Consider the following 26,261-nt stretch of genomic DNA (forward strand, 5'->3'; position numbering starts at 1 on the left):
TCCAAGACGATGAAAGCCAAGCATTACTAAAGCAGCAGCAAACTATCTCACGGCTAACTCATCACCCGAGCTGCCCTCGCAGCCCTCTGCCAGCACTCAGCATGAGGAGGTGATCCAGGGCAGGTGGGGACGAGCCGCCCACAGCTCAGGCCGGACCACCAGGCAGCAGGGCAATGACGCAGAAGGGTGGGGAGACGACCGGGATCACCAGCGCGCAGGCGCAGACGCGGTCCTGGCCCTCAGTGGTCGAGCCCCTTTCTAGTAATTTCGCTGGCCGTGACGTCATCCGAGCGCGCCGCCAAGGCGCCGCCTACACCCACGTTTTCTTTTTTGATGAATTGTGGTGGGGAAACGTAAAAGAAAGTGAAAGGCCTCACCCTCCCCGAGTTGGTTATTTTGTCATCCCATCAGTACAGACACGCCGACACTGTGGGCCCCGGAGCAGCACAGGGAACGCCCTCACAGTCCCGGGCATGACTCGGCGCCGCCGACGGCCGCGCTACCCGGCGTGCCCCGCGCGCGGCCGGCGCAGCGCGGGGGGAGGGGCGGCGAGGAGGAAGCGGCGGCGGCTGCGGATGTCGCTGCGAGCGAGCGGCGCCTGATCCCGCGTCGTCGGCCTGCCAGGCGGCCCCCCGAGCAGCGCGCCGTGTCCTCGCCGCCGCCCGGGCCGCTCTCCGGGCTCGCTCTTGGTGTGCCTGCCGCGTCCCGCTCGCCTGAGTCACCGCCGCCGCCGCCATGGCCGAGAGTGGTGAGAGCGGCGGCCCTCCGGGCTCTCAGGACGGCGCGGCCGAAGGGGCTGCAGGCGCTCCCGCCGCCGCCGCCGCCGGCCCCGCGGAGCCCAAGATCATGAAAGTCACGGTGAAGACCCCGAAGGAGAAGGAGGAGTTCGCTGTGCCCGAGAACAGCTCGGTGCAGCAGGTGAGGCCGCTCGGGGGGTGATGGCGGCGGGAGCTCGCCGTCCACCCCGCCGGGCTCGTCCCGCGGCTCCCCGCCCTCCGCCGCCTCGCCCGCAGCCCCTCACAAAGCGCGGGGACCCCGCGCCCCGCTCCGGTTTTGTTCGGTGGGATCGTGTGTGTGTGCGCGCTTTGTTTGAGAGGCCCTCGGGTTCGGGTGGGATTTGGGGTGAGGAGCGCGTACGTTGAATTCTTCAGACTTTTTAATAGTAACTGTGACGTCGAAATTGCTTTTAGCCGCATGTTAGGTAACAATATAAGGCTTAAGCAGAAAAGTGAGTGACTTTCATTCATTGATTACTTCCTATTATTATTATTTTTTTCAAATCATGTCTGTCATCTTCAGATCCCCATGAGGAGGTTTTTGTTTGTCTTTTAGAGGGCCGGCCACGACGTTACCAGATACAAGCTATTCTAACTGAATAAAGTGGACTTCGTGGAGAAATGATCAGATAATACAGCACTTGACGTCTGCCCAGTAATACAGACTGTGCAGTTTAATTAGGAGTCTCGTTCGCGTTCAGCACGCTGTCTTGCTTTGTTGTGGAGTACATCTTGAGTACTTTGCGTCCTTCCCCGGTTGATCTTTGACAACCTCAGTGTGAACACTTGGTGTGAGGAAACCGGGAACAGTCGTGGAAGCGTGTTGGATGGCTTTGGGGGTGGGGGATGGTGTGTTGTGGGCGGCTTTCCTTCCCGACCGAGGCACTTTGCTTTCCCAGAACACTTTACACGAGTTGTTCGTAACCTTTTCTGCTCCTCACAATGTAGAAAGGCTGGAAGCAGACAGCTGTGCGACCATCCCCTACATTAGTGTTTTCCCGTGTTTGCTCAGTTATGTAATCAGTTTTAATGGGTTACTTTTGGATGTATTTCAAAATTGCTGAATTGCTGATGTCACTGTGTCACACTGAAAGGCAAGGCAGCTTTCTGTCGTTCACGGAGTCCAACTTTGTTTTATAGGTAAATGGGGAGTGCCGGGAAATGCACCGGGCTCGGCCATTCTGTTTTCGCAGATGTGTTAGGTCTTTGTTAACATGCCACGGGAGAGCCTCCTCCTGACTGGCCCGGTCAGCTCCTTTCCTCTGGCCTTTTCCTGGTCTGTGCAGTCTCCTCGCCCCACTCCCAACTGTTGTTTCTTTTCACCTTGTTGGGTTGGTTTTAGGACGGCACCTAAGTGGCATCATGTAGTATATATGATGTACTTTTTTGGGTAAGGCTTCCCCTCCCCCCCAGCATATTTTTGATATTATTCCTTGTATGTGTCACTAGTTCCTTCCTGTTCGAACAGTGTGATTTCCAGTGTGTTGAATACCATGGTTTATTTGGTTGGTTTTTCGGTGTGTTACTCTGAGCAGTGTTGGGCCCATCCTTCGGAGGGGTACACCTGTCTCTCAGGTCAGTCTTTAGAAGGGGAGTGAGTTGGACAGAGGGCAGTTGATCCAGTGACATCTGGGACTTCCTGTTTCTCCAGATCTGCTGACACTGGCTATCAGCACTTTCAGTTTTAATATGTGGTGTAGCTATATTACATTTATGAAGCCCTTTGTGTGTGTGTGTGTGTGTGTGTGTGTGTGTGGCCTTCACCATTATTTTCTGCAAAACATTGAGAATAACAAAGTTTCTATAAATAGGAAAGTTTTATTTAAGATCAGCATCTGTAAAGGATGATTTTTGGTTTTGGCTGGTAAAATTTAAATTCTAAAGTCTGTGTACTTTCCCCCCCCCCCCCCCGAGTCTTTCTGTCTTTCAGATAAATAAGTATTTTACAGTCAGATTGTTGGGAGGGCGGCAGTTGGCCTGGTAGGTAAGACAACAGCAAAGATGCTTGCATCATGTATTGGAGTGTCCGGATTGGATACCAGGTGACAGATCCTGTCACCAGCTTCCTGCTAACACAGATCCTGGCTCAAAGTCACTGGGTTCTTTTCTTTTTCTCTTTGTTTATTTTTATTTTTTTTTATTGCAAAGTTTTATATATATATATATGTGTCTGTGTGTATGTATATGGAGAGAGAGGGGAAGAGAGAGCGCACGCACGCAGGGGAGAGAGAGAGAGAGAGAGAGAGAGAGAGAGAGAGAGAGAGAGGAGTAGAGATAGAGAGGAAGATCATCCGTTTGTTGATTCTCTCCCCAAGTGACCGCAGTGGTCAGTGCTGCGCCAGTCCGAGGCCGGGAGCTCTTCTGGGTCTCCCACAGAGGTGCAGGGTCGCAAGGCTTTGGGTCGTCCTCAACTGCTTTTCCAGGCCACAAGCAGGGAGCTGGATGGGAAGTGGAGCTGCTGGGATTATAACCTGTGCCCATATGGGATCCCGGCGTGTTCAAAGTGAGAACTTAAGCTGCTAGGCCACGGCGCCAGGCCCTTATGTACGTTTTTAAAAAGTAATACTGCAAGTTATATTGTTTAAAAAGTACATTTTAGAGAGAGAGTGAGCAAGCACACACTTGATTTCCTCTCAGATGCTTGGCAATGACTGTGCCAGGGTTGGGCAGAGGTCTGAATACAGGAGTGCAATTCAGGTCTCCACACTGGTGCAGGCATCCAGTGACTTGAGCAGTCACTACTGCCTCCCAGGGTCTGCGTTTGCAGGAAGATGGAAGCAGACATGGAGCAAGGCACCCCTATATGGGATGCAGGTTTTCTTAACTCCTCGACTGTGCCTAACCTCCCAAACTGATTTTTTTTCAGATTAAAAGTTAATATTTTGCTAATGTAACTTTACATGACAGTTCATTGTAAAACTTTTGATCACTATTTTCTGTTGAAGCAGAAAACTTTAAAAATTGAAACTCATTACTTCATCAAGAATCTGAAGATGAGTGAACTATCTGTGGTTTTTGTTGAAGGACACATATACAGGAAAATGCACCCCAGCAAAAAAAGATTTTTAGGTCTCCTATTTGTAAAATTCTACTCGGAGCATAAAAACAGTGCTACCTAAGTTTTTCTTAAAGGCATCTGTGGTTTGAAACATATGCTAATGATTGAAGTTTGTCATCAAAACATTTTTGTGATGTAAAGGTTTCAGTAAAGTGTTGAATGAGCAACTGGGAGTAGTTTGGTCCTGAAAATTCTCATCTGATCCTTTAGGGTAAGGGGTCCGCGAAGACTCACTGGAGAATGTTACTGAAGCCTTATGCTCTGTCAGGCAGACCTCATATTCTGGCCATTTAAAATCTCTTTCAGTAAATATTCCTGTCTAATTTAGATTCCTTCACACATCATATTGAGATTGCATTTACATGAATATGTCATAACTGGTTGAAATTATATTAATTTTTATGTGTAAATCCTGAGGTAACACTGTTTCCCATGGTTTCTGCTTGGGTGACCAAAGGGTGGGAACAGAATACCTTAATGGTACGTAGTGCCGGTTCTGGTTGGTATTTGTTAAGTGTTACTTGTTAGAGGTTGGTACTACAGCTTAAGTTTTTTTCGTAATTAAAGTTTGTTTTGTGTAGATCACCTAGATTCAACTGAGCAATTGAGTTTAAGTTTCTGCTTCAGGATAGCTAGCTTATAAACTGCATTATAATGTTTGTTCTAAGTTGGTATCATTAATAGAGGTTTTTATAGTAAAAGTAATGGCCTTAAAAGAAACAGGTAAATATGTAGTGGTGCAAAGTCACTGCGTATGGAATTATTGTGTTATTACCTATTATTTGGAAGCAACCTTCATATATTTTGGGTATCAGTGGGCAAGATAAAATGCAGAAGGAAGGCCAGATGTGTATAATTAGTGCAGAGACTCAGAGGATCTTCTGTACAGCTTTTACTTAGCTTATTTTGGACCTTTAAAAAAGATTATTTTTAAAACATCAGGAGGGATTCCCAAACACTTTTTTTTTTTTTTCAAATATTTTGTTTTGTTTTTATTGGAAAGTCAGATATACAGGGAGGAGTAGAGGCAGAGAGGAAGATCTTCCATCTGCTGATTCACTCCACAAGTGCCTACAAAGACCAGAGCTGAGCCAATCCGAAGCCAGGAGCCTCTTCTGGGTTTCCCACGTGGGTGCAGGGTCCCAAGGCTTTGGGCCATCCTCGACTGCTTTCCCAGGCCACAAGCAGGGAGCTGGATGGGAAGCGGGAAACCCGCCCAGCACATGCAAGGCGAGGACTTCTGCCAGTAGGCTACTAGGCAGGGCCCATACTTTGCTTTATTTTCAGTAGTTTCATCACTTAGAAACTGTGGAACACAGTGTATTTAGACATAAGTATTGTTGAATCAAATCATGCTTTTGATAAGCAATATTACAGTGTGTTAGAGTCATTTCCCATGGCTTACATCACATTGTGTGACGTAGCTCTAGAAGGCGCCCATCACACGGGCTGTGGAGCACTTACTGTGTCATTGGACTGAATTGAGAGGTGTAAAATTGATACCAGGTTCTGAAAATTTGATTTGAGCAGAATAACAAGTATCTTAACAACTTTTGGACATATCACATGTTGAATTTGTACAGAGTGAATTAAATAAAATGTTATTAAGATGGTTTGTTTATACTTTTGCAATTGATCTGCTTGAAGTTTTAAGATTATCCACAGTTAAGGTTAGCATTTTGTTCAGAAGTTGTGGTTGAATCAATTTAGTAAGATGTATTCTAAAGAAAAATTCTGTGATCAGTGTTTTCTTAACTTGGCTTGTTCCGATATGGGACTGCTGAAAAACGTGTGATTCAATAATTCTAGCCGACTGCTTAGCTTTTTTTTTTTTTTTTAAGAATCTTTTAACTGTAAGTTACATACTTAACAGTAGTCGATATGTTTTTTGAATCATGTTGTACAAATGTTACCACAATCAACTTTAGAACATTTTCACCACCCTTGAAGAACCAACACTGGTTAGCAGTTGCCCCTAAGCCTATTTCTCCCTGTATGCCCAAACCCTAGACAAATACTAAGGAATTTTTTTTTTAAGCTTTATTTATTTTTGTTGGAGAAGCAGATTTATAGTAAGAAGAAGAGACAGATCTCCCATCTACTGATTCACTCCCCAAATGGCTGCAGCCACTGGAGCTGAGCCGAGCTGAGCTGAACTGAAGCCAGGAGCTTCTTCCTAGTCTCCCGCATGAGTTCAGGGTCCCAAGGCTTTGGCCTGTCCTCTGATTTCCTAGCCACAGAGGGAGCTGGATGGAAGTGGAGCAGCTGGGATGTGACCAGCTACCAAATGGGATGCTAGCACTTGCAGGTACAGGATTACCTAAGTGAGCCATCACGCTGGGCCCTAAGGAATTTTTTTTTTAATCTACCGAATTGCCTGATTTGATTGTTTATTATAAATGTAATTAAGTAGTCTTGTGACTACTTTCAGCATGTTTTCAAAGTTCATCCACATTGTAATTTGTATCAGTGCTTTTTATTGTCAAGCAAGGTTTTATTGTAAGGATAAATGCACATTTAATATCTCTGTGCCTCTTGATAGACACTTGGATGATTTCTACTTTCCAGCTATTGCTTAATGCTATGTATATGAACACTCACATGTAAGTCGTGTGGGTGTGTATTTTCATTTTCTCATGAATGTAAACCTAGGTGTGGAATTACTGGGTCACATTGTAGTCTGTGTTTAACTTGCTGAGATGTTGCCAAAGTTATTTTCCAAAGTGGCTCAGTTATTGTAGTTCCTGTCAGCCGTGCATGCTGATTCCAGTTACTGCAGTCTCCGGTGTCCGTGACATTGGTCACCGTCTGTTCTGGTGTCTGAGTGGCATCTTCCTGCATGTCTCATTCCTATGTGAACAGTAGTTCTCACTGTGGTTTCAGAGTCCCTGATATCTTTTTAGAGAGGCCATGGAATGAAACTTAATAATTGTGAGATGTTTGTGTTTTTCAGTCGAATTCTCAGATGAGCAGTGTACTTTTGTTGGAGGCTTGTAATGGAGAGAAAATGAAAGGATTTTCTGTTACTAGGGTGATGTGATTTGCAGACATTTTAAACAGCATTATTTATCTCACTAATAAAATATCTTATTAATTGTTAGAGAATTTAAACATTGAAAAGGTGAAATGATGAGGGAGTAAGGTGAGAGAAAAGATGAGTTTCATCTGCTCATTTGCTCTCCAGATGGGCTCAGATAGCCTGGGGTGGCCAGGCCAAAGCCAGGATGCAGGAACCCTATATGGGTCTTCTGTAACTTTTTAGGATCCCAGGCACTGGGACGTCTTCCACTGCCTTCCCAGGCAGCTGGGTTGGTAGGTACAATAGGAAGTTATATGGGATGATACTAGCAAGCTGAGTTGTGGTGCTATATTGCCAGTCCTATAGTTATTTTCTGAAGGATATTATTTATAGTTACATAATGGTTTTTTTTTCTAAGAGTTCTTTTTTTATTTGGAAAGTCAGGTTTACAGAGAAGGCAAGACAGATTTTCCATCTGCTGGTTCACTCCCCAGGTGGCTGCAACAGCCAGAGTTAAGTCGACTCAAAACCAGGAGCCAGTAGCTTAGAGCTTCATCTGAATTTCTCATGCGGGTGCAGAGTCTTAATGCTTTGGGCTGTCCTCCACTGCTTTCCCAGGCCACAAGCAGGGAGCTGGATGGGAAGTGGGACTGCCGAATTACGAACCAGCACCCATATGGGATCCTGGCACGTGCAAGGTTAGGTTTATTGTGCTAGGTCCCTGCTTCATTTTTTTCTTTTTTTAATTGAAAAAGAAACAACAGAGAGACAGAGAAATCTACTTGTTGGTTTACTCCCCTGTTAGTCTTCAGTAGCCAGGGCTTGGCCAGACATAAGAGAACAGGTGGGAGTTTCAACTGGTCTACCTTTGGGTGATAGGTGCTTAAGTACCTGATCCATCACCTGCTGCCTCTGAGGATGTTCCTAAGTAGCCGGGAACCCAGTAGCCTGGTGGCTAAAGTCTTCACTTACAAAGTACCAGGATCCCACCTGCTCCACTTCCCATCCAGTTCCCTGTTTGTGGCCTGGGAAAGCAGTTGAGGATGGCTCAAGCCTTGGGACCCTGCACCCACATAGGAGACCCAGGAAGAAGCTCCTGGCTCCTGGCTTTGGATCGGCTCAGTCCTGACATGTGGCTACATGGGGAGTGGACCAGCGGATGGAAGATCTTCCTCTCTGTCTCTCCTTCTCTGTAAATCTGCTTTTCCAGTGAAAATAAGTAAATCTCTTTAAAAAAAAAAAAAAGAGGAAGCTGGAGTGGAGAGCTGAACTGGAACTTGAAACTACACTCCACCATGGGATATTGCCATCCCAAGAGGAGGTATAACTACTGCACCAAATTCCCACCTCATTTTATTATCTTTAAATGAATTAGTATTTTAAAGGACCGTTCAGTGAGCAGGCATCTCATGGTTAGAGTGCCTGGGTTCATTCTCAGCTCCAACTCCTGGCTGCTTCCTGCCAGTGCGGATCATTGACAGTAGTCATGATGGTGCAAGTAATTGGGATTCTGCCACCTGTGTAGGAGAGTTGGCCCAGCCTGGCTATTGCAAGGCATTTGGGGGAGTTAACCAGCAGATGAGAACAGTCTGTTGTTGATTGTCAATTTTCATGTCCACTACAGTAAATATCGAAAGATTCATATGTAAAAAAAGTCATTTGAGGTTCTGAATTTGTAAAATGATGTGCTAAAATGAAAAAATGGCCATAGTGGATTAATTTGTAATAGATTAGATGCTTGAAAGGTCATAGACATCTGGGCCTTCTCTTCCACATTCCTGGCCTGGGCTCTAGACTCCAGTTTGCTGCTGGTGCAGACCCTGGCAGACAGCAGTGAGGGCTGCTGCCCACGTGAGAGACCTGGCTTAAGTTCCAGGCCCTTGGCCCCGTCCTGCCCAGCATTGCAGTTATTTGGGAAGCGAGTTAGTGGATGAGAGCGTGTGCATGCATTCGTGCTTGCTTTTTCTACCTCAAATTTTAAAAGATTGAGGATTGATTCCATTAAATCAACACTCTAATCAGTCTCTTCACTTTCCTGTACCTCTCTCCATGCTTTGAGTATTTTCTGAAACAACGTTAGGTCATGTTAGACTGCCTCAGTCTGGAGGCCCCCATTGCTCTCAGGCTGTGAGTTGGCAGAGGCTTGTGTCCCTTGCCTCTGACCCCTGCTCCTGCCCTCTGGCCCCTGCTCCTGCCCTCTGGCCCCTGCTCCTGCCCTTCCTGCCTGCTTCATTCACTTGGACTTTGCTTTCCCTGCCTCTGAACTTCCGCAGTTCTTGCTGACCAGAATGTCTCCCACTGTTTGCCCATCTCTGCACACCCTTTAAGTCTTACCACAAAGCTTAGTCTCTAATTGCGTAGACTAGAATGGGATCCCCTGTTTTTTCTCATAGCACTTTTTAATTTTTTTTTTTTTTTGGTCATTCATTGCAATAAAAAAAAAGTCATGCGTTCGTGGTGACCTGCGATTGGTCATTCATTGTTGCCAGAGCCTAACTTGTAGGCTCCCTAAGCACTTGTTTATAAATGAATTTATAAGTGAATCTGTGATGCATAGCAACACTGGTATGTATCTAATAATACTTACTAATTGTTGAACTTTATGGAGTGCCTTGTGTATAAAATCTACCTTCTAGTCTTCTGGAATTTACATCTTAAATTGCTCTCTTTTGACTTCCTCAGGATCGTCATTCTTGGATGTTCTTTGCTTGCAGGATTATTCCTCTAGGACAGCCTCTTAGCTATAATCCTCATCTTCACTACAAAACACAGAAAATAGTTTGAATAATAATAATCCATTTTTCTCAAAGATGATTTCTGACTGATGTTAGATGCATAGGTCAGAAGTTACTTCTTTACGAAAAGCGATATGCTGGTATTTGTTAACTAGTAGTGGTTCTCACTGTGGTAGATTCAAATGGCATTCAGTTGCTTACAAAATTCCTGAAAATGCAGGAGCCATTGCTTGGGGCAGTGGTCAACAGGCTGTGGTGGGACACACCTGCCACACCAGTGTGCTCATGTATTGTCTATGTCCTTTCAGAACAGCACTGCCAAAAATATTTAGCATCTAGCCCTTGACCTCAGCATTGGGCTTTGCTATTAGAGATCTTGTCACACCGATCACCACAACTCTCCTGGTTGAGAAGTTTCATCATTACTGTTGTAACAGTATAGTTTAGTAGAACTATATTGTGAGCCACATATATGGCTTTTCTATTAACCACTTAAAAGTATTGAAGATAGTTCTAAATAGTGGTAAATACTGAAACTGTAAGGCATATCATTTTTTGAAAGATTTATTTTTGTTAGAAAATCAGATATAAAGGAGGCAGGAGAGACAGGAAGATTTTTTTTTTTTGTCCAGTGATTCACTCACCAAGCATCAGCAACAGCCAGTGCTGTACCGATCCGAAGCCAGGAGCCTGGAGCCTTTTCCGGGTTTCTGAGGACCGTGCAGGGTCCCAAGGCTTTGGGCCATCCTTGACTGCTTTCCCAGGCCATAAATAGGGAACTGGATGGGAAGTGGAGCCACTGTTATTAGAATCGATCCCAGCACATTGAGACAAGGACTTTAACTGCTAGGATACTGCACTGGGCCCAAGGCATAGTGTTGTAACTGCTTTTACACTTATGGTTTAGTGGCCTTAAATATATTCACATTGTTGAACAGTCATCACCATTGTCCCTCACCAGAGCTCATGTTGCAGAACTAAAATCTATGTCCATGAAACAATTAAAAATTTTAAAATTAATTAATTTTTATTGCAGTCAGATATGCAGAGAGGAGGAGAGAAAGAGAGGAAGATCATCTGTCCATTGATTGATTCCCCAAGTGGCAGGAGCTGAGCCAGTATGAAACCAGGAGCTAGGAAGTTCTTCCGGGTTTTCCACATGAATGCAGGAGCCCAAGACCTGGGCCGTGCTTGACCACCCCCTCATCCCCAGGCCACAAGGCCAGGAGCTGGATAGGAAGTAGGACTGCCAGGATTAGTAACTGGTACCCATATGGGATCGCAGTGCGTGTAAAGCGAGGACTTACAGCCACTAGGCCATTGTGCCAGGCCCAATATATTCTTGTATCTTTCTTTGTTTTATTTTATTTTTTTAAAAGGTGTTGTTAGCCCTAAGGCACATAGTGAAGTAATTCCCTTTTTTTTTATTACTAATTTATTTTATTTTTGATGTTTATATAATGGAGAAGGATGTATGCCCATGTGAACCACTGATTAGGTGGATGAAACAGTTGCTTTCAAAATTTTTTTTCCTGTTTATGGGAGACAGAGGGAGGGAAGAGAAGGGAAGGCTGCTCTCAGCTGCTTAACCACATCATTCCTGGGATTGGGGGATGGCCGCTTGTCATCCTAGGATCCAAAGATGTGAAGCATGTTCCAAAGGTACTGCTGAAGTGGTTTTGATAGTTCTGAGATATTATTGATTTTATTGATTTTATTGTCCCGAGTTGACATAGTCCACCTTACAGTATCTGCTTGCTGTGATACTTGCTGTCAGATTTGTTCTGCCCATCATCCTCTGTCATGCTAATAGAGGTCCTCTGCAGGCCTCGATGAACTGACAGGCATGTACCCCAAATGCATCAGGCATGCTGTCTGGCACACAGGCATTAGCAGCTGAGAGGCCCAATCCATATACGTGCACTCCATGATCAGACCAAAGATCCTGTAATCTTCTCCCTGGTCTTGCGCTTTCCAGGTGGTTCTGCAGTCTAGCTTAACAGGATTTGACCCCAGTCCTGGCACTTGCCAGCTGATGCTGCGGCAAAGCCATGCCAGCTTGCACTTACTCTGGCTTATGCGTGTTCCAGCTGGTAGTGGTGGCCTAGCCCAGCCTGACTCTACCCTAAATCCAGCTCACTTCAGGCCGACAGACATTGTAACCTAACCATTTCTGCACCCCGAGGTCTCACAAGCGCTGATGCATGCTGTGTCCAGTCTGGCTTGGCTCACTTCTCTTTGGTGTTTGCTGGCGGGTGCTGCAGCCTGGCTCAGCCTATCCTGTCCGCTGTTTCAGCTGGTGCTGGCAGTGCTGCAGCCCAACCTGGCCTGTCCCGCATCCTGTCTTGGCTCTTCACACCTGCCGCTGGGTGCTGTGAAGTGGCCCAGCCTGGTCTGCTCCGAGATCTGACCCACATGTATGGCATTGAGTACTGTAACCCAGCCTGGTCTGGGCTGCTCCCAGCCTCAGCTTTCGTGCTTACCAGTGAGGACTATTTTCTGATAGAGGAGTTGCCCAAGCTCCCCTATCAGGCCATCTCAAAGTTGCAGATCTCACACACATCAGTGGGTGATTGGCCTAGTCTGAGTTGGTTTGTTTCCCGTCCCAGCATTCACTGGCAGGTATAGTGGCTTTGCCCAAGCGGCCCACATCCATTCTGGCTCTTATGTGATTCAGCGAGTGCCGAGGCCTAGCCCAGCCTGCCCTACATTTAACTACTCTGGCTTTCCCAAGTGCCAGTGCGTGCTGGAGCCTAGCCCAGTCTGGCACACCTGCAGACCCAGCCCACACACATACAGAGGGATGTTATAGCCCTGTCCAGCCCAGTTCGTGGTGCTCATTTTGACTTTTGGGTTCACCAGTGGGAACTACAACCCTGCAAGGGTGTATCCTCAGCTCCCTAAGGCCTTTCTCAGTCACAAATCTTGAGTGTGCTGGTGTTATTTGACCCAGCCTGGCATGGCCCATCCCCTGTATTGGTCTTTGTTGTTAGATGCTGAAGCCTGGCTTGGCCTAGCTCACCCCAGTCCCAGCTCTTGTTGTTGGGTATTGGGAGCCTGTTTAACGTCCAGTCTGCCCTCATCCCCAGCTCTCATGTGAACAGGCAGATGCAGGAGAATAGCCCTGCATGGCTGGCACCCTGTCCTGGTTCTCCTGCATGCTGGGGTGTGCTGCTATGGCTTGAATTGGTCTTACCCTGTCCTCTCCTTGAGCCAGCCCACACACCTGCTGACAAGTGGAGCAGCCCTACCTGTCTGGCTCACACCTAGCCTAGTAGTTTCCCATGTCCCTCACCAAGTCCTCTTTCATTCCCTATCTCGCTTGTCAGCAGGTGCTAGGACCCTGCTCAACATAGGCCACTCTTCCCCCACCCGCACTCTGTGTTGTGATTACTGGTGGATACTGTGTGTCTGACTGCTGCCACCTGCTCCACACCCAGTTCTTGGGTGCGGCTGGGGTGCTGGTGCTTGAGTCAAACTGGCCTACTTGGAACCTCAGTTCCCGTGCATGTTGGCGAGTTCTGTAGTCATGCCTAGTTTGAACTGTCACCACCCCTAGCTTTTGCACAGACCAGTGGGTATTGCAGTCCCACAGGGATGAGTCCACAAACTCACAGAATTTGCTCCTAGACGCAGTTCTCTTACATGCCAGTTACTGTCATGGCCCAGCCATATTGGCTAACCTCCTTCTGGCCCTGACACTGGCGGGTACTGTGGCCTAGTTCTGCCATGCAGACCCCCAGCAGGCCCCCCAGCCCTAGCTTCCATGTGTGCTGTTGGGCTGTGAATGATGCCAACTAGCCAGGTCTCCCACATGGACAGGTGTCCTGTTCTGACCCAGACATGTTCTCCAGCTTCTCCCACTTCAAACTACCTGGTCTCAGTCCGCTTGTTTACCTGCAATTGCAGTGGCCCAGTCCGTGAAGTCATCCCACCCACACATCCCCAAGTCCCCTTCCTGCGGCAGTTCACCACCATTACATCCCTGATCAGGTGGGTGTGAGCTCCAGGCATGGTCTTCTGGAGGTGTGGCCTGAAGTGATTTTTTTTAAAGATTTTTATTTATTTATTTATTGCAACGTCACATATACAGAGAGGAGAGACAGAGAGGAAGATCTTGCATCCATTGATTCACTCCCCAAGTGGCCTCAACGGCCAGTGCTGCACTGATCTGAAGCCAGGAGCCAGGAGCTTCTTCCAGGGCTCCCTCGTGGGTGCAGGATCCCAAAGCTTTGGGGTGTCCTTGACTGCTTTCCTGGGCCACAGGCAGGGAGCTGGATGGGAAGCAGGGCTGCTGGGATTAGAACCAGCGCCCATATGGGATCCCGTGCAGTGCATGCAAAGCAAGGACTTTAGCTGCTAGGCCACCGTGCCAAGCCCCTGAAGTGATTCTTTTTTTTTTTTTAAGATTTATTTTTAGTATTTTTTAATTGGAAAGGCGGATATACAGAGAGGAGAGACAGAGAGGAAGATCTTGCATCCGTTGATTCACTCCCCAAGTGAGCGCAAAGGCTGATGCTATGCCGATCCGAAGCCAGGAGCCTCTTCTGGGTCTCCCACGTGGGTGCAGGGTCCCAAAGCTTTTGGGCCATCCTCGACTGCTTTCCTGGGCCACAGGCAGGGAGCTGGATGGGAAGCGGGGCTACCGGGATAGAACCGCTGCCCACATGGGATCCCGGGCATGCAAGGTGAGGACCTTAACCACTTGCGCCACCGCTCCGGGCCCACTGAATTGATTTTTAAACCTTAATGTGCATCAGAATTTCCTTGGAGGCTTGTTAACATTGCGATCCTATCCCCATAGTTTCCGGTTTGATTGATCTGGGGTGGACCTCAGTATTTACATTTCTAGCAAGTTACCTAGTTATAGCTGATGTTAACCATCTGGGGAGCACTAGGACCATTCTTAAACTTTGGCACAGTTGATGTTTTTACTTGGCTAGTTCTTCATTGTTGGGGCAGTCCCATGCATGGTGGTGTATTAACAGCATTCCTGGTCTTTTCACCAGCTGCCAGTGGTGTACTTTTCTGTAATAAAAATAAGAAACATCTCTAGGTATTGCCAATATCCCCCGGGCAAAAGAAAAGAAGTCTTTCCCATCTCCATTTAAAACTCCAGTGCTCCAGATTGCAGGGTGACTAGGGGAAATCCTTAGCTTCACATCTTTAATCTCTTTCCTTTTAGGCTAGTAATAACCTCCTTGGAAGCACTTTATGGAATCTTCCTGCTTTAGTAATAAGAGTCTGTCAGTAATCTGTTTACCTGGTAAAGTTGTTGAAGTGAAGAGAATTGTTCAGACTCTGTGTGTGTGTGTGTGTGTGTGTGTGTGTGTATTTTAGTCTTGTTTTTAGTATTTCAGTGTTCTAGCTGTCTATACCTTTTGTTCCCTTTTCAAGAGGGAAAGGAAACTTCCAGTCTTTTTGGTTGGATTTAAGAAAGGGCAGTTGCTTGCTTCGTGTTCAGTGAGGATGTGTCTGCTCTTACATCTGCAGTGGTTCCTGTAGTCCTCACTCTTCCCGCTGAGCTGCGGCTGGTTCCAATGCTGGACTTTCTGCAGAACAGCTTGAATTGGCTTTAGCTTTGTATATTGCCAGCTTAGGACTCAGTTCTAGGGCGCACTGCACTCATTGATCATACGTCCATCTGATTTCCAGCTTCAAAGTTTTGTTCCCATTGACACCTTTATGTTTAGTGGGGAGTTGAATGTAAGAATTAGATTTGTATGTTCAATCCAGTGTATCACCTTCAAAATCTAAAATAAGAACAAAGTGTCACATAATTACATGCTAAAAACTAGGTCATTTGTTTCAGAATTATTAGAAAATCAAACATGAAAAGAATGTGAGTTTAAGATTAAGGTGCATGCATATAGATAAGGTCTGTTTTATATGTGAAATAGATTTCTGGATATATTTGTCCTTGTGATCAAATCTGTATTTGAATCCTAACTTTGTATTTTATTAACTTTGACTTCAGAGCTGAAGGGACACAATCTTTAACCATTTTGTGCTTACAAAAAAGGATTAGAAGCCTTCTTTTTCAAGGAGTTCTGGGTTGGGATAGCTGGAATAGAGTAGTAGCTACCACTTATTCATGCTGACTGGGATGTGTGATTCTTATTTGTGGGCATCTTCTACCAGTTTCCTAGGTGCGTCAGAGAGCTGGATAAGAGTTGGAAAAGTTAGGATTCAATGGAGCCCAAGTGGGGTGCCAGCATGGTGGCTAGTGGTCTAACTTACAATGATCCTGACTTCAAAAGTGTTAAAATCCCAGACATACAGCTTGAGTATCACTGGTTACTCCAAAAGTCCAAAATGCTCTGGGATCTGAAATTTTTTGATATTAAGAAAGTTGGATTTTGTGTAATTTTGAATTTGGGATGTTGAGCTGATGAAGTCTGTAAACATCCTACGTCCAAAATTCTCCAAAATCTCAAGTACTTGCTGGTCTGTAACATTTCTGATAGGGGAACCTCAACTTGTCTTCAGTCTCTCTGTGTAATTGTAATATAAAGTGCCTGTGTATTTCTGGAATACCCCCTTGTGGTAGCTCATCATCTCTTAAGAACCACTGCTGAAAGGTATTGGGGGTTTAGTATATTCAAGAAGATGTGGTTCTTTTCTGAGTTTGTACTGGGGATCCTGAGGCAGTGTCTTGATTGAGATTCCTGTACAGCTCTGAGCTTTTCTACTTTGGACAGTTGAATGAACCTGAGCATACTGTGATTCTGATAAAGATTTGAGAAACAGAGATCTAACCTATTATCAGTATGTTCTGTAGTATTACCTTATTTTTTCTCATCTGATTTTGTAGGTTATTCTGGTCCCTGGAAAGCCTTTGCAGAAATTTTCCTGGCTATTTCCAAATGTTTCTTTAGTCTTTGCTTCTGGGAAGCTGTCTGTGACTGACTGCTGTTTTCAGTGCTTGGTGGCTTAGTTGAGTGACTCTCGCATTTGCTTGCTCACCTTCAAAGACAGGTCTTTGCTTTTCATCTTTGCTTCTATTGTATTGCTTATTGATGACTGATGAGTGAAAGAGGGAAAAATAGGATGATAGGTGAGAATATGAGGTTGGTTGTATATACAAGTTAGCCAACTACAAGGAAAATGGGCCTGAAGATGAAAGTCTGAGGACTAGGTTTTTGTGAACTTGGTGATTTATGGCTTGACTGGATTTGGACCAGTTGACAGAATAAGGATAAGGATATTGCAAAGCAGCAAATTGTTCTTAGCAAAGAATCAAATGTAGAACTTGTACCTGTAATAAGACTTTCTGTAAGAGGTGAAGTGGTTGTCATGTCTGTTTAACCAAGATACCATATGTAAATTATACACATTTATTTACTTAAATTGTTGTAAAATGTGATGGGGCCTTTTTGAGGTGCTTATAGAAATCAAACTGGATCATACTGTGAAAGCACTTGCAATAGATACCTATTTTTTTTTTTCTTAGTTCAAGGAAGAAATCTCCAAACGTTTCAAGTCACATACTGACCAACTTGTATTGATATTTGCTGGAAAAATTTTAAAAGATCAAGATACTTTGAGTCAACATGGAATTCATGATGGACTTACTGTTCACCTTGTAATCAAAACGCAAAACAGGTAAGATTTTAGAAGAGGTTAGCTTTAAAGCATAGAGAGGGTAGTACTTCGTTTAAAAATAGCTGCTGCTTGCAATGCTGGCATCCCATGTGGGTGCCAGTTCAAGACCTACTTGCTCTGCTTCTGATCCAGCTAATGTGCCAGGGAAAGCAACAAGCAGTGGCCCAAGTGCTTGGGTCCCTGTGTCCATGTGGGAGACCTGTAGCAGCCCCCTTTGGGGAGGGGACTGACGGATGGGGAATTTGTCACTCCCTCGCTGTGTCTTTCAAATAATTAAATGATGTTTTTTTTAATAGCCAGTTTGACTGTTGTCAGTTTTCCCTATTTTGAGTGTGTGTTACATTTATAGTTATATATTTAGTGTTTTTCTGTAACCATTTAACGTTTTAGAATGTTCATCAATGGTCATTGTATCTCATGATTTCACTTAGAGCATGAACAGACTGGGCCGGGCATGCTTTTTGCTACAGGGTGTTTTTGTTGTTTCTTTGAGAAAGAGGTGTATGACCCTTGTCCAGTTTTTCCATATAGCATGAAATTCTGACCTGTCAAAGAGCACTGGTTGTATATTTCTTAAAAGAATGCTGTCTTTTCTCCATTTTTTTTTCTTCCAGCCATGAGAACTCACTCTGAATGTTTTCATGCTAGTGTTCTCCGAGCAGCAAATTTTCTCCTATTCTTGATTGTGTGGATTTTTTGTACAAATAACCTTTTCAGTTTGAATTAATGGTGTGATTATTCTGAAGACGCTTTGTGTTTTAATTCAGCTCCGTTGAAGTCGTAAACAGCAAGTGTCCTAAGTAGTTGCATTGATGCTTGACTGTCAGCAGTAGTAAGGGTTTCAGAGATGTTAATGTGAAATACTGAGTTCCTTAGCAGCAGTGAAAATAATAGTGCGGTTCAGAAATCGTTAGTATCACATAGAAGGGTTTCCTCATTTTTTCTTCCATTTAAAGTTAAGTGGTGATAAGTTATTCTACTCATTTTCTTAAGACTCCATTTGAAGAAGAGTATTTATTTTTAATTTGAAAGTCAGTAGGGAGGGAGAGACACAAATCTTCCATCCCTGGATTCACTCCTCAGATGGCTGCAGCAGTGAACACTGGGCTAGGCTGATGCCGGGAGCTTCCTCTTGGTCTTCCCACGGGTGTAGGGGCCAAACATCTGGGCCTTCTTGTACTTTTCCTAGGCCATCAGCAAGGAGCTCAGCCACATCAGAGCATCTGCGATAAAGACAGGCACCAGTGTTCCAATGATACTAGTTCCTAACTCCAAGAACTGGAAAACGAATATTTTTTTTTTAATACTCAGGATAGTAGGTGTGATTCATCATTGGTTTTCTAGTGTTTGGTGACCTGTCCTATACAATTAGCAAGACTGAGAACAATGAAATGTTTATATACATAATCAGAGGAGAGACAGTTGTATATTTTAGAGTTTGTAAGATGTTAACTGCGCTTGTTTCTGATGCTTAATTATCTCCTGGTATTTAAGATAATTTGAGTTAATCTGAGAGCGTAGTATTGGGATTTCAGAACTTCTTTTAAAGTAATTAGTTCTATTGCTTACACTGTGATGTAATTGTTTCCTCTAGGCCTCAGGATCATTCAGCTCAACAGACGAACACCACTGGAAGCAATGTCACCACGTCCTCGGCTCCTAATACCAACTCCTCCTCTGGTTCTGCTACTAGCAGCCCTTTTGGTTTAGGTGAGTACCTTTGCTTCATTTTTATAGGGATGATTAAAACCATCATTTCCCTCCCAGGATAGTTTAGATAAAGTAACATAATAAAACCATCAGCCGTACTAACAATAATACATAAAATCTTTTGTAGTTGACTTCTACCATTACCACTAATTAGGAAGTACTTGAATATTGTTGTGCTTGGATTTAATAAGTGATCGTAACAGCTCTTTTTAAAATTTAATTTTTGATATTTCAGATTAAATATGTTTATTTTTTTTTAAGATTTATTTATTTTTATTGGAAAGGCACATTTACTGAGAAGAGAGTCAGAGAGAAAGAGATTTTGTCTGTTCATTCACTCCCCAAATGGGCACAATGGCCAGAGCTGAGCTAATTCGAAACCAGGAGCCAGCAGCTTCTGGGTCTTCTACATGGGTGCAGGGTCCCAAGGCCTTGGGCTGTCCTCCACTGTTTTCTGAGGCAACAAACAGGGAGCTGGATGGGAAGTGGAACAGCCAAGACATGAGCTGGCACCCATATGGGATCCTGGCAGTCTTGTAGGAAGAGGATTAGCCTGTTGAACTGGCCCCTGATGCATTTCTAAGACTACAGTGCCATTCTTCTTCGCATGTTTCCTTCTTATCCCCTCACTTTGACTTATACCAAAGTAAAAAGCTTAGTACTTGGGCCCGGAGCGGTGGCGCAAGTGGTTAAGGTCCTCACCTTGCATGCCCGGGATCCCATATGGGCGCCGGTTCTAATCCCGGCAGCCCCGCTTCCCTTCCAGCTCCCTGCCTGTGGCCCGGGAAAGCAGTCAAGGACTGCCCAAAAGCTTTAGGACCCTGCACCTGCGTGGGAGACCCAGAAGAGGCTCCTGGCTTCAGATCGGCATAGCATCAGCTGTTGCGCTCACTTGGGGAGTGAATCATCGAATGGAAGATCTTCCTCTCTGTCTCTCCTCTCTGTATATCCGCCTTTCCAATTAAAAAAAATAATAATAATAAAAATAAATCTTTAAAAAAAAAGCTTAGTACTTAACTGAATAAGAAATTTAAGAAGTAAAAAGCACAGGGATATTAGTTTAGTGAGAAAATGTACCCCTCTCAGTTGAGGTAGGAAATTTTAGATGACAGTTAACGTAAAATCTGCAGAGATCAGGATGAAATTGTTCAGGGTTCAGACTGATGAATTACATTAGTAAGGTTAGTCTCTTCCCTTTTTCTCATTTCGTAGGTGACAACACTGAAGTCTGAAGAAGTTTTTAGTTAATATGAGGCCATACAGTCCTCTCTAGTCTCTGTATCATCCCTGTTTTTGTCTTGCTGGTTTTTTCCATCAGCTAGTCCATTTGTTGTTTATAATCAGGTTTCCTTTTTGATAGCTATTTTGATTAAGGTCTTTCCCATATGTAAAAGCCAGAGAATCTCCTTATCACTTGTTCTTTTGCCTTCCTTCTTTGATAATACCTTTATAAAAGGCATTTTGTGTTTTGTGCTTCCCTTTCATTGAGTTCACCACATTCTATTTTTTGTCCTCATTTCACTAGAAATTTCCTTGAGAAGATTGCCACTGACTTTTTTTTAAAGATTTATTTAGAAAGAGATATAGATCCAGAGAGTTGGGAGAGATGGAGATGGAGAGAGAGAGATCTTAGATCTTCTAAGTGCTGATTCACTCACTAAATGGCCACCTCTGCCAGAACTAGTGGCCTGAAGCCAAGGAGCCCGGAGCCTCTTCTGGGTCTCCCATGTGGGTACCAGGGCCTTAGGCCTTGGGCTGTCCTCGACTACTTTCACAGGAACCAGGATTGAAAGTGAAGTGACCAAGATATGAACTGGCACTCGTGGATGCTGGCACTGCAGGCAGAAGATTAGCATACTACTCAATGGCATTGGCCCCTCCAGTAACTTCTTAGTTTGCAGAATTTAGTGGACACTATTTTTTTTTAAGTATTATCCATTTCTCTTAGAATCATATATAGAGAGATGAAGAGATAGAAAAATCTTCTCTCTGTTGGTATATTCTGTAGATGGTTGCAATGGTCATTGCTGGGTCAGGTGAAACCAGCAGGTGCTAGGAGCTTTATCTGGGTCTCCCATGTGGGTGGCAGAGCCCTGAACACAAGGGCCATCTTCTGTTGCTTTCCCCAGGCCATTAGAGGGGAGCTGGGTTAGAAATGGAGTAGCTCGGATTTGAACCCTGGTGCCTGCATGGCATGCTGGTATCACTGCTAGTGACCTTAGCCATCAAGCCACAACTCTGGGCCCTGATTTGTTTTTTAAACACTAAATTTACTCACAGTCATTATTCTTCATCCATTCCCTCCAGTAAACTAGTGAGTCACTGTCTATAGATTTGCCAATACGGGCTATTTTGTAATGATTTCTTTCATTATTAGCTGCTTTCACTTAGCATAATAATTTGAAAGCTTGTTCTTGTTGTAGCTTGAATCAGTGTTTTGTTCTATTTTGTTATCACGAGTTTATAACTTTCTGTGACTATTTATTAGTTGATAGACATTTGGGATGTTTCCGTTTGGCTACTCTGAACAATATTGTTGTGAACATTTTGTGTAAATTTGTTTTTTGTTCCTTTAGCTGTGTGCCTAAATGAAATTGCTGAGTTAAGTGTGAATGCTGTTTATTGTTTAAGTTTATTTATACTCATAATTTAAAATTTTAAATATTTTAGCACCTAAAATTATACATATTTAAATGTTATGATTGCAAGTATACATTGTGCAGTGTTCATTTAAGTGTTCATCCAGAATTCTGTTTTGTAATTTTCTTGATAAATATGAAAGTACATTAGTATTATAGCTACCCTAATGTGCACTCTTTAGATTTTTGTCATGATGTTTATAAATTTCTTCAAGTTCTCTTCCTGTAACCCTGATACTCTTTTTTTCCCTTGCTTTTCTCACTAGTTTTTTCTATCTCACATGGAAGTTTCCTCTTTTGTTTCTTGTATTGCTATTCCTCGAAGTTATGCTTGACCTGTCTTCCTTTATTTCCCACTATTCTTGGATGATGTTATCCTATTATTTTTGGTGACTTAAATCTATGCTTCGGGCCCGGCACAATGGTCTTAGTGGCTAAAGTCCTCGCCTTGAATGTGCCAGGATCCCGTATGGGCGCTGGTTCTTGTCCCAGCAGCTCCACTTCCCTTCCAGCTCCCTGCCTTGTGGCCTGGGAAAGCAGTCGAGGATGGCCCAAAACCTTGGGAGCCTGCACCCACATGGGAGACCTGGAGGAAGCTCCTGGCTCCTGCCTTCGGATCAATGCTGTACTGGACGTTGCAGTTACTTGGGTAGTGACTCATTGGATGGAAGATCTTCCTCTCTGTCTCTTCTCCTCTGTGTATATCTGACTTTGTAATAAAAATAAATAAATCTTAAAAAAAAATCAATACTTCAACCCATATCACTTGTGAATATCATGCCTTGTAGTCTTTGCTATTATCTCATGTCCTCTAGTTACTTTAGCTCATCAATCCTCAGAGACAAAACCAAAAAGCCAAAAAATAAGTATAAAAATTAATATCTCACTTCCCAGGTCACCACTTTCTGTGTCAAAGTCTCTCTGTTGGGAACTTCTTTGCTCCATCCCATGTAGTTATTCTATGTTGTTGCTTCTTTGATACAAATCTTCAACAGCTTTCATGTAAAGCATTTGCTCTGGTTCTTTCCCATTGTGCTATTGTTAAAATAAAAACGTCTTCCGCGATTGTTTTATGATTTGGTTCCTGTCGACCTCTGTATCAATCTTTGTTTTAACTTATTTTTTTGGAAGACTGGTATGCACTGGTTCACAGGAGCTGGGAACTCAGCCTTAGTTTTCTGTGTGGGCTGGAACCACTTGAACCATCACCTTGGATATGCATTTGGAGCAAACTGGAATGGGGATTGCAGCTTGAACTCACCTCCTCATCCCACCTCTCCCAGACACTAATTCAGGATGTGAACATTACCAGGAAGCTTTTTTTTTTTTAATTTGTTTGGTTTGAAAAGCAGAGATAACAGAGCAAAAAGGAGAGACATCTTGTAGTTGTCAGACCTGCAACACTTTGGGGAGAAGTGACACTCACTTTGTCTATCAGTTCAGTGGAGAGAGCGCCACCCACTCAGCAGTTATCTGCAGTGAATAGGCAAGGGGCCAAAAACATAATCTTACAGTTTGGCAAGAGCTCAGTTAAGCTCTCCCCTCTGTCTCCCTAAATTTGCAGTGGCAGGAAGCTGGAGTGAGGATCTGAAGGAAGGCAGGGATTGAATCAAGGCACTTTGATATAGGATGTGAGCATCTTAACCACTGAACTAAATGTAAACTCCCTAAATTGACTAGCAGTGTTATTCTCCACCTTCCACCTAGGTAATGTAGTAAACCAGTGATTCACTTCCTTTCAATGAATTTGCCCATCCACGTGATTTCTGTCCTTGGATGCTGTCCATTTGAGAAACAAGGCAGGAGAGACAGAGTTTGTATTTGCTTTTCAAGAACTAAGCTGAAACTGGGCTGCATTGAAGCTAGAAACTAGCATCTTGATCTAGGTATCTCATGTGAGTGGCAGGAGCCCAATCACTCTGAGTCATTATTGCTGCCCACTGGGGTGTCAGTAACAGAAAGGAATCAGAAGCTATAGCCTGTTACTGAACCCAAATGTCCAGACATGCAGCATGGGTATCTCTTAACTGGTATCTTAACTTTTAAACCAAATTATGCCTGCACACATGGACATGGAAACAATCCAGATGTGCATCCAAAGAAGAGTGGTTAAAGAAACTGTGGTACATCTACTCCATGGAATATTATTCAGCTATTAAAAAGAATGAAATTATTATTTACAACTAGGTGGTCCCAATTGAGACCGTTATGCTCAGTGAAATGAGTCAATCACAAAGGAATAAATACCATCTGTTCTCTCTTATATAAGGAAACCAGCATGGAAAGTGTAACGTCAATAATTCGATCCAAACTGTTTTTTGTGGGTTTTTATTTTTAAATTTGAACTATCCTCTGCGCTGGCCCTCATGCATTGTTCTTGCAGTCGCCTGGCCATAATTGATTGCATAGACCCATCCATGTTCCAAAGGCTGCGTGTAAAATATTTAAGGATAACTGCTCTCTGCTAGTTACACTGAACTTTATGATTTCACCGATGTGCCACTGTGTTTATTTTTGTGGTAGTGTTCATCATGTGTAATTTTAAGCCTCTACATTCGCCTGCTTTTCTTTATCAATTTGCTGATGTTGCTCTAAGCTCACTGTCTTGTCTTTGGAAGTAGCCATTGTATTCAGGTCCCGTATTATAATGTCCTGTGAATGTCTCTGGTGAATACTTACATCTGTGTAGGGTTTCCCCCTTGTTGTCTTTTCCCCACTAGATTGAACATTGTTAAGTGTGTGAATCATATTTCAACCTGTTGCACAAGTCCTGGATATAAATAGAAAGTGACCAGGCCCAATGTGGTAGCCTTGGCCAAAGTCCTCGCCTTGAACTCACTGGGATCCCATAAGGGTACTGGTTCTAATCCTGGCAGCTCTACTTCCCATCCAGCTCCCTGCTTGTGGCCTGGGAAAGCAGTCGAGGACGGCCCAAAGCCTTGGGCTCCTGGCTTTGGATTGGCTCAGCTTCAGCCATTGTAGCCACTTGGATAGTAAATCAGTGGATGGAAGATCATTTCTGTCTCTCCTCCTCTCTCTGTATCTCATTTTCCAATAAAAATTTTTTAAAAAATTTAAAAAGGACTGCTATTTAAAAAAAAAAGAAGAAGAAGAAAGTAAGTGACCAGTATGTGAAGAAAGTCACCAGTATGTGAGGAGTGAAAGCATTTGGCTAGCTTTATAAATTTTTTTTTCTTTTAATTTTGTTTTAATGGATATCAAAATTCTGTGACAGATTTTTGGTTAAGTTTTTTGCTTTAAAGTCTTTATTTTAACAACTAAAACTTACACTTGCCCCTCTGTTTCCACAAAATGTTTTCCTTTCTACTTCTAACACTTTGTGATGCATTGATATATTTAACCAGACTTTTACTATTAGACTCACATGAAAATTGAGAAAGTTGTAGGAATAGTGCTGATTTGGCCTTCTGAGCTTTCAGGCAGACATGGTGAGCTTGCCAGCTCCAGCAGCCTTTTTGTCCAAACCTTTGGTCACCCATACCAGCTATCTGTGTAAATGTTGCAGACTGCAAAGTTACCTAGAGGAAGATCGTTCACATGGATTTTCTAAGAACTGTATTAATGATGGTAATTTCATCAGTTTTAGGGATACAGGGCCATCTCCAGCTTCTTACCAAAATGATTATTAATCTTTTCCTTCAACTCAGTAAGGTTACAGCAGTGGATGTGACCAGCAAATGATTCGATATGGGTGGTTTAGGATAATTATACAAACAGTGAAGCCAGCTGCTTTTGTTGGTGTGTCATTTTCTGTGTTAATTGCAACATTACCACTGTGGACATTTTTGCTAGACATGTTCTTGACATTGAAGCCAAATTGTCCCCAGCGAGAGCTTCGCTCAAAACTTCAAGGTACATTTCAGTAGATTTAAGTTGTGACATTGAATGGAAAAGAGTTACCCCCGCACCAGGTTTGAGGACAGCTGTGTCCACTCAAACCTACAGGGTTAGTACCCAAACCACCAATTTTCTGCACATATGTAGAGACAGATGCCTGGACTTCTTAGTTGATGAAGTTGATGGAAGGATGCAATTTAGGTCTTGAAGTAGTGTGGTTCTGTTGGCATTGCCACCTTTGTGGATGACTGTATTTGAGCCAGCGCATATTAGTACTTGGAACTAACATATTACCACCACCATTCCAACCAGAAGTATGTACGTTGGTGTGAGGGCTGTAGACAGTTGTCTTTTTACTTTTGTTTTTGTTTTTTTTTTTTAAGATTTATTTTTTATTTTTATTGGAAAGGCAGATATACAGAGAGGAGAGACAGAGAGGAAGATCTTCCGTCCGATGATTCGCTCCCCAAGTGAGCGCAACGGGGCTGATACTATGCCGATCCAAAGCCAGGAGACTCTTCTGGATATCCCACGTGGGTGCAGGGTCCCAAAGTTTTGGGCTGTCCTCGACTGCTTTCCCAGGCCACAGGCAGGGAGCTGGAAGGGAAGCGGGGCTGCCGGGATTAGAACCGGCGCCCATATGGGATCCCGGGGTGTGCAAGGTGAGGACCTTAACCACTGCGCCACTGCGCCGGGCCCTTTTTTTCTGTTTTTTTTTTTAGATTTATTTTTTATTTTTATTGGAAAGGCAGATATACAGAGAGGAGAGACAAAGAGGAAGTACTTTTGTTTTTTAAGGTTTATTTATTTGAAAGGCAGAGTTAACAGAATGTGAGAGAAAACCTCTATCCAATGTTTGTT

General features: G+C 43.9%; 1 protein-coding gene across 2 annotated transcripts in view; it reads left to right on the forward strand.

The window, feature by feature from the left end:
* The first annotated feature begins 555 nt into the window (after positions 1 to 555).
* UBQLN1 (ubiquilin 1) overlaps positions 556 to 26,261 on the forward strand; it is a 45,169-nt gene continuing 19,463 nt past the window's right edge. For both annotated transcript variants that reach the window (XM_040963719.1, XM_040963721.1), the window contains exons 1-3: positions 556 to 918; positions 17,042 to 17,193; positions 18,788 to 18,903. In XM_040963719.1, coding sequence (XP_040819653.1) covers positions 736 to 918; positions 17,042 to 17,193; positions 18,788 to 18,903 — 451 coding nt within the window. In that variant the 5' untranslated portion in view covers positions 556 to 735. The remainder of the gene's footprint in view (positions 919 to 17,041; positions 17,194 to 18,787; positions 18,904 to 26,261) is intronic.

Source organism: Ochotona curzoniae, unplaced genomic scaffold (genome assembly GCF_017591425.1).
Source record: "Ochotona curzoniae isolate NIBS_2020 unplaced genomic scaffold, NIBS_Ocur_1.0 scaffold_3208, whole genome shotgun sequence".
Taxonomy (NCBI): domain Eukaryota; kingdom Metazoa; phylum Chordata; class Mammalia; order Lagomorpha; family Ochotonidae; genus Ochotona; species Ochotona curzoniae.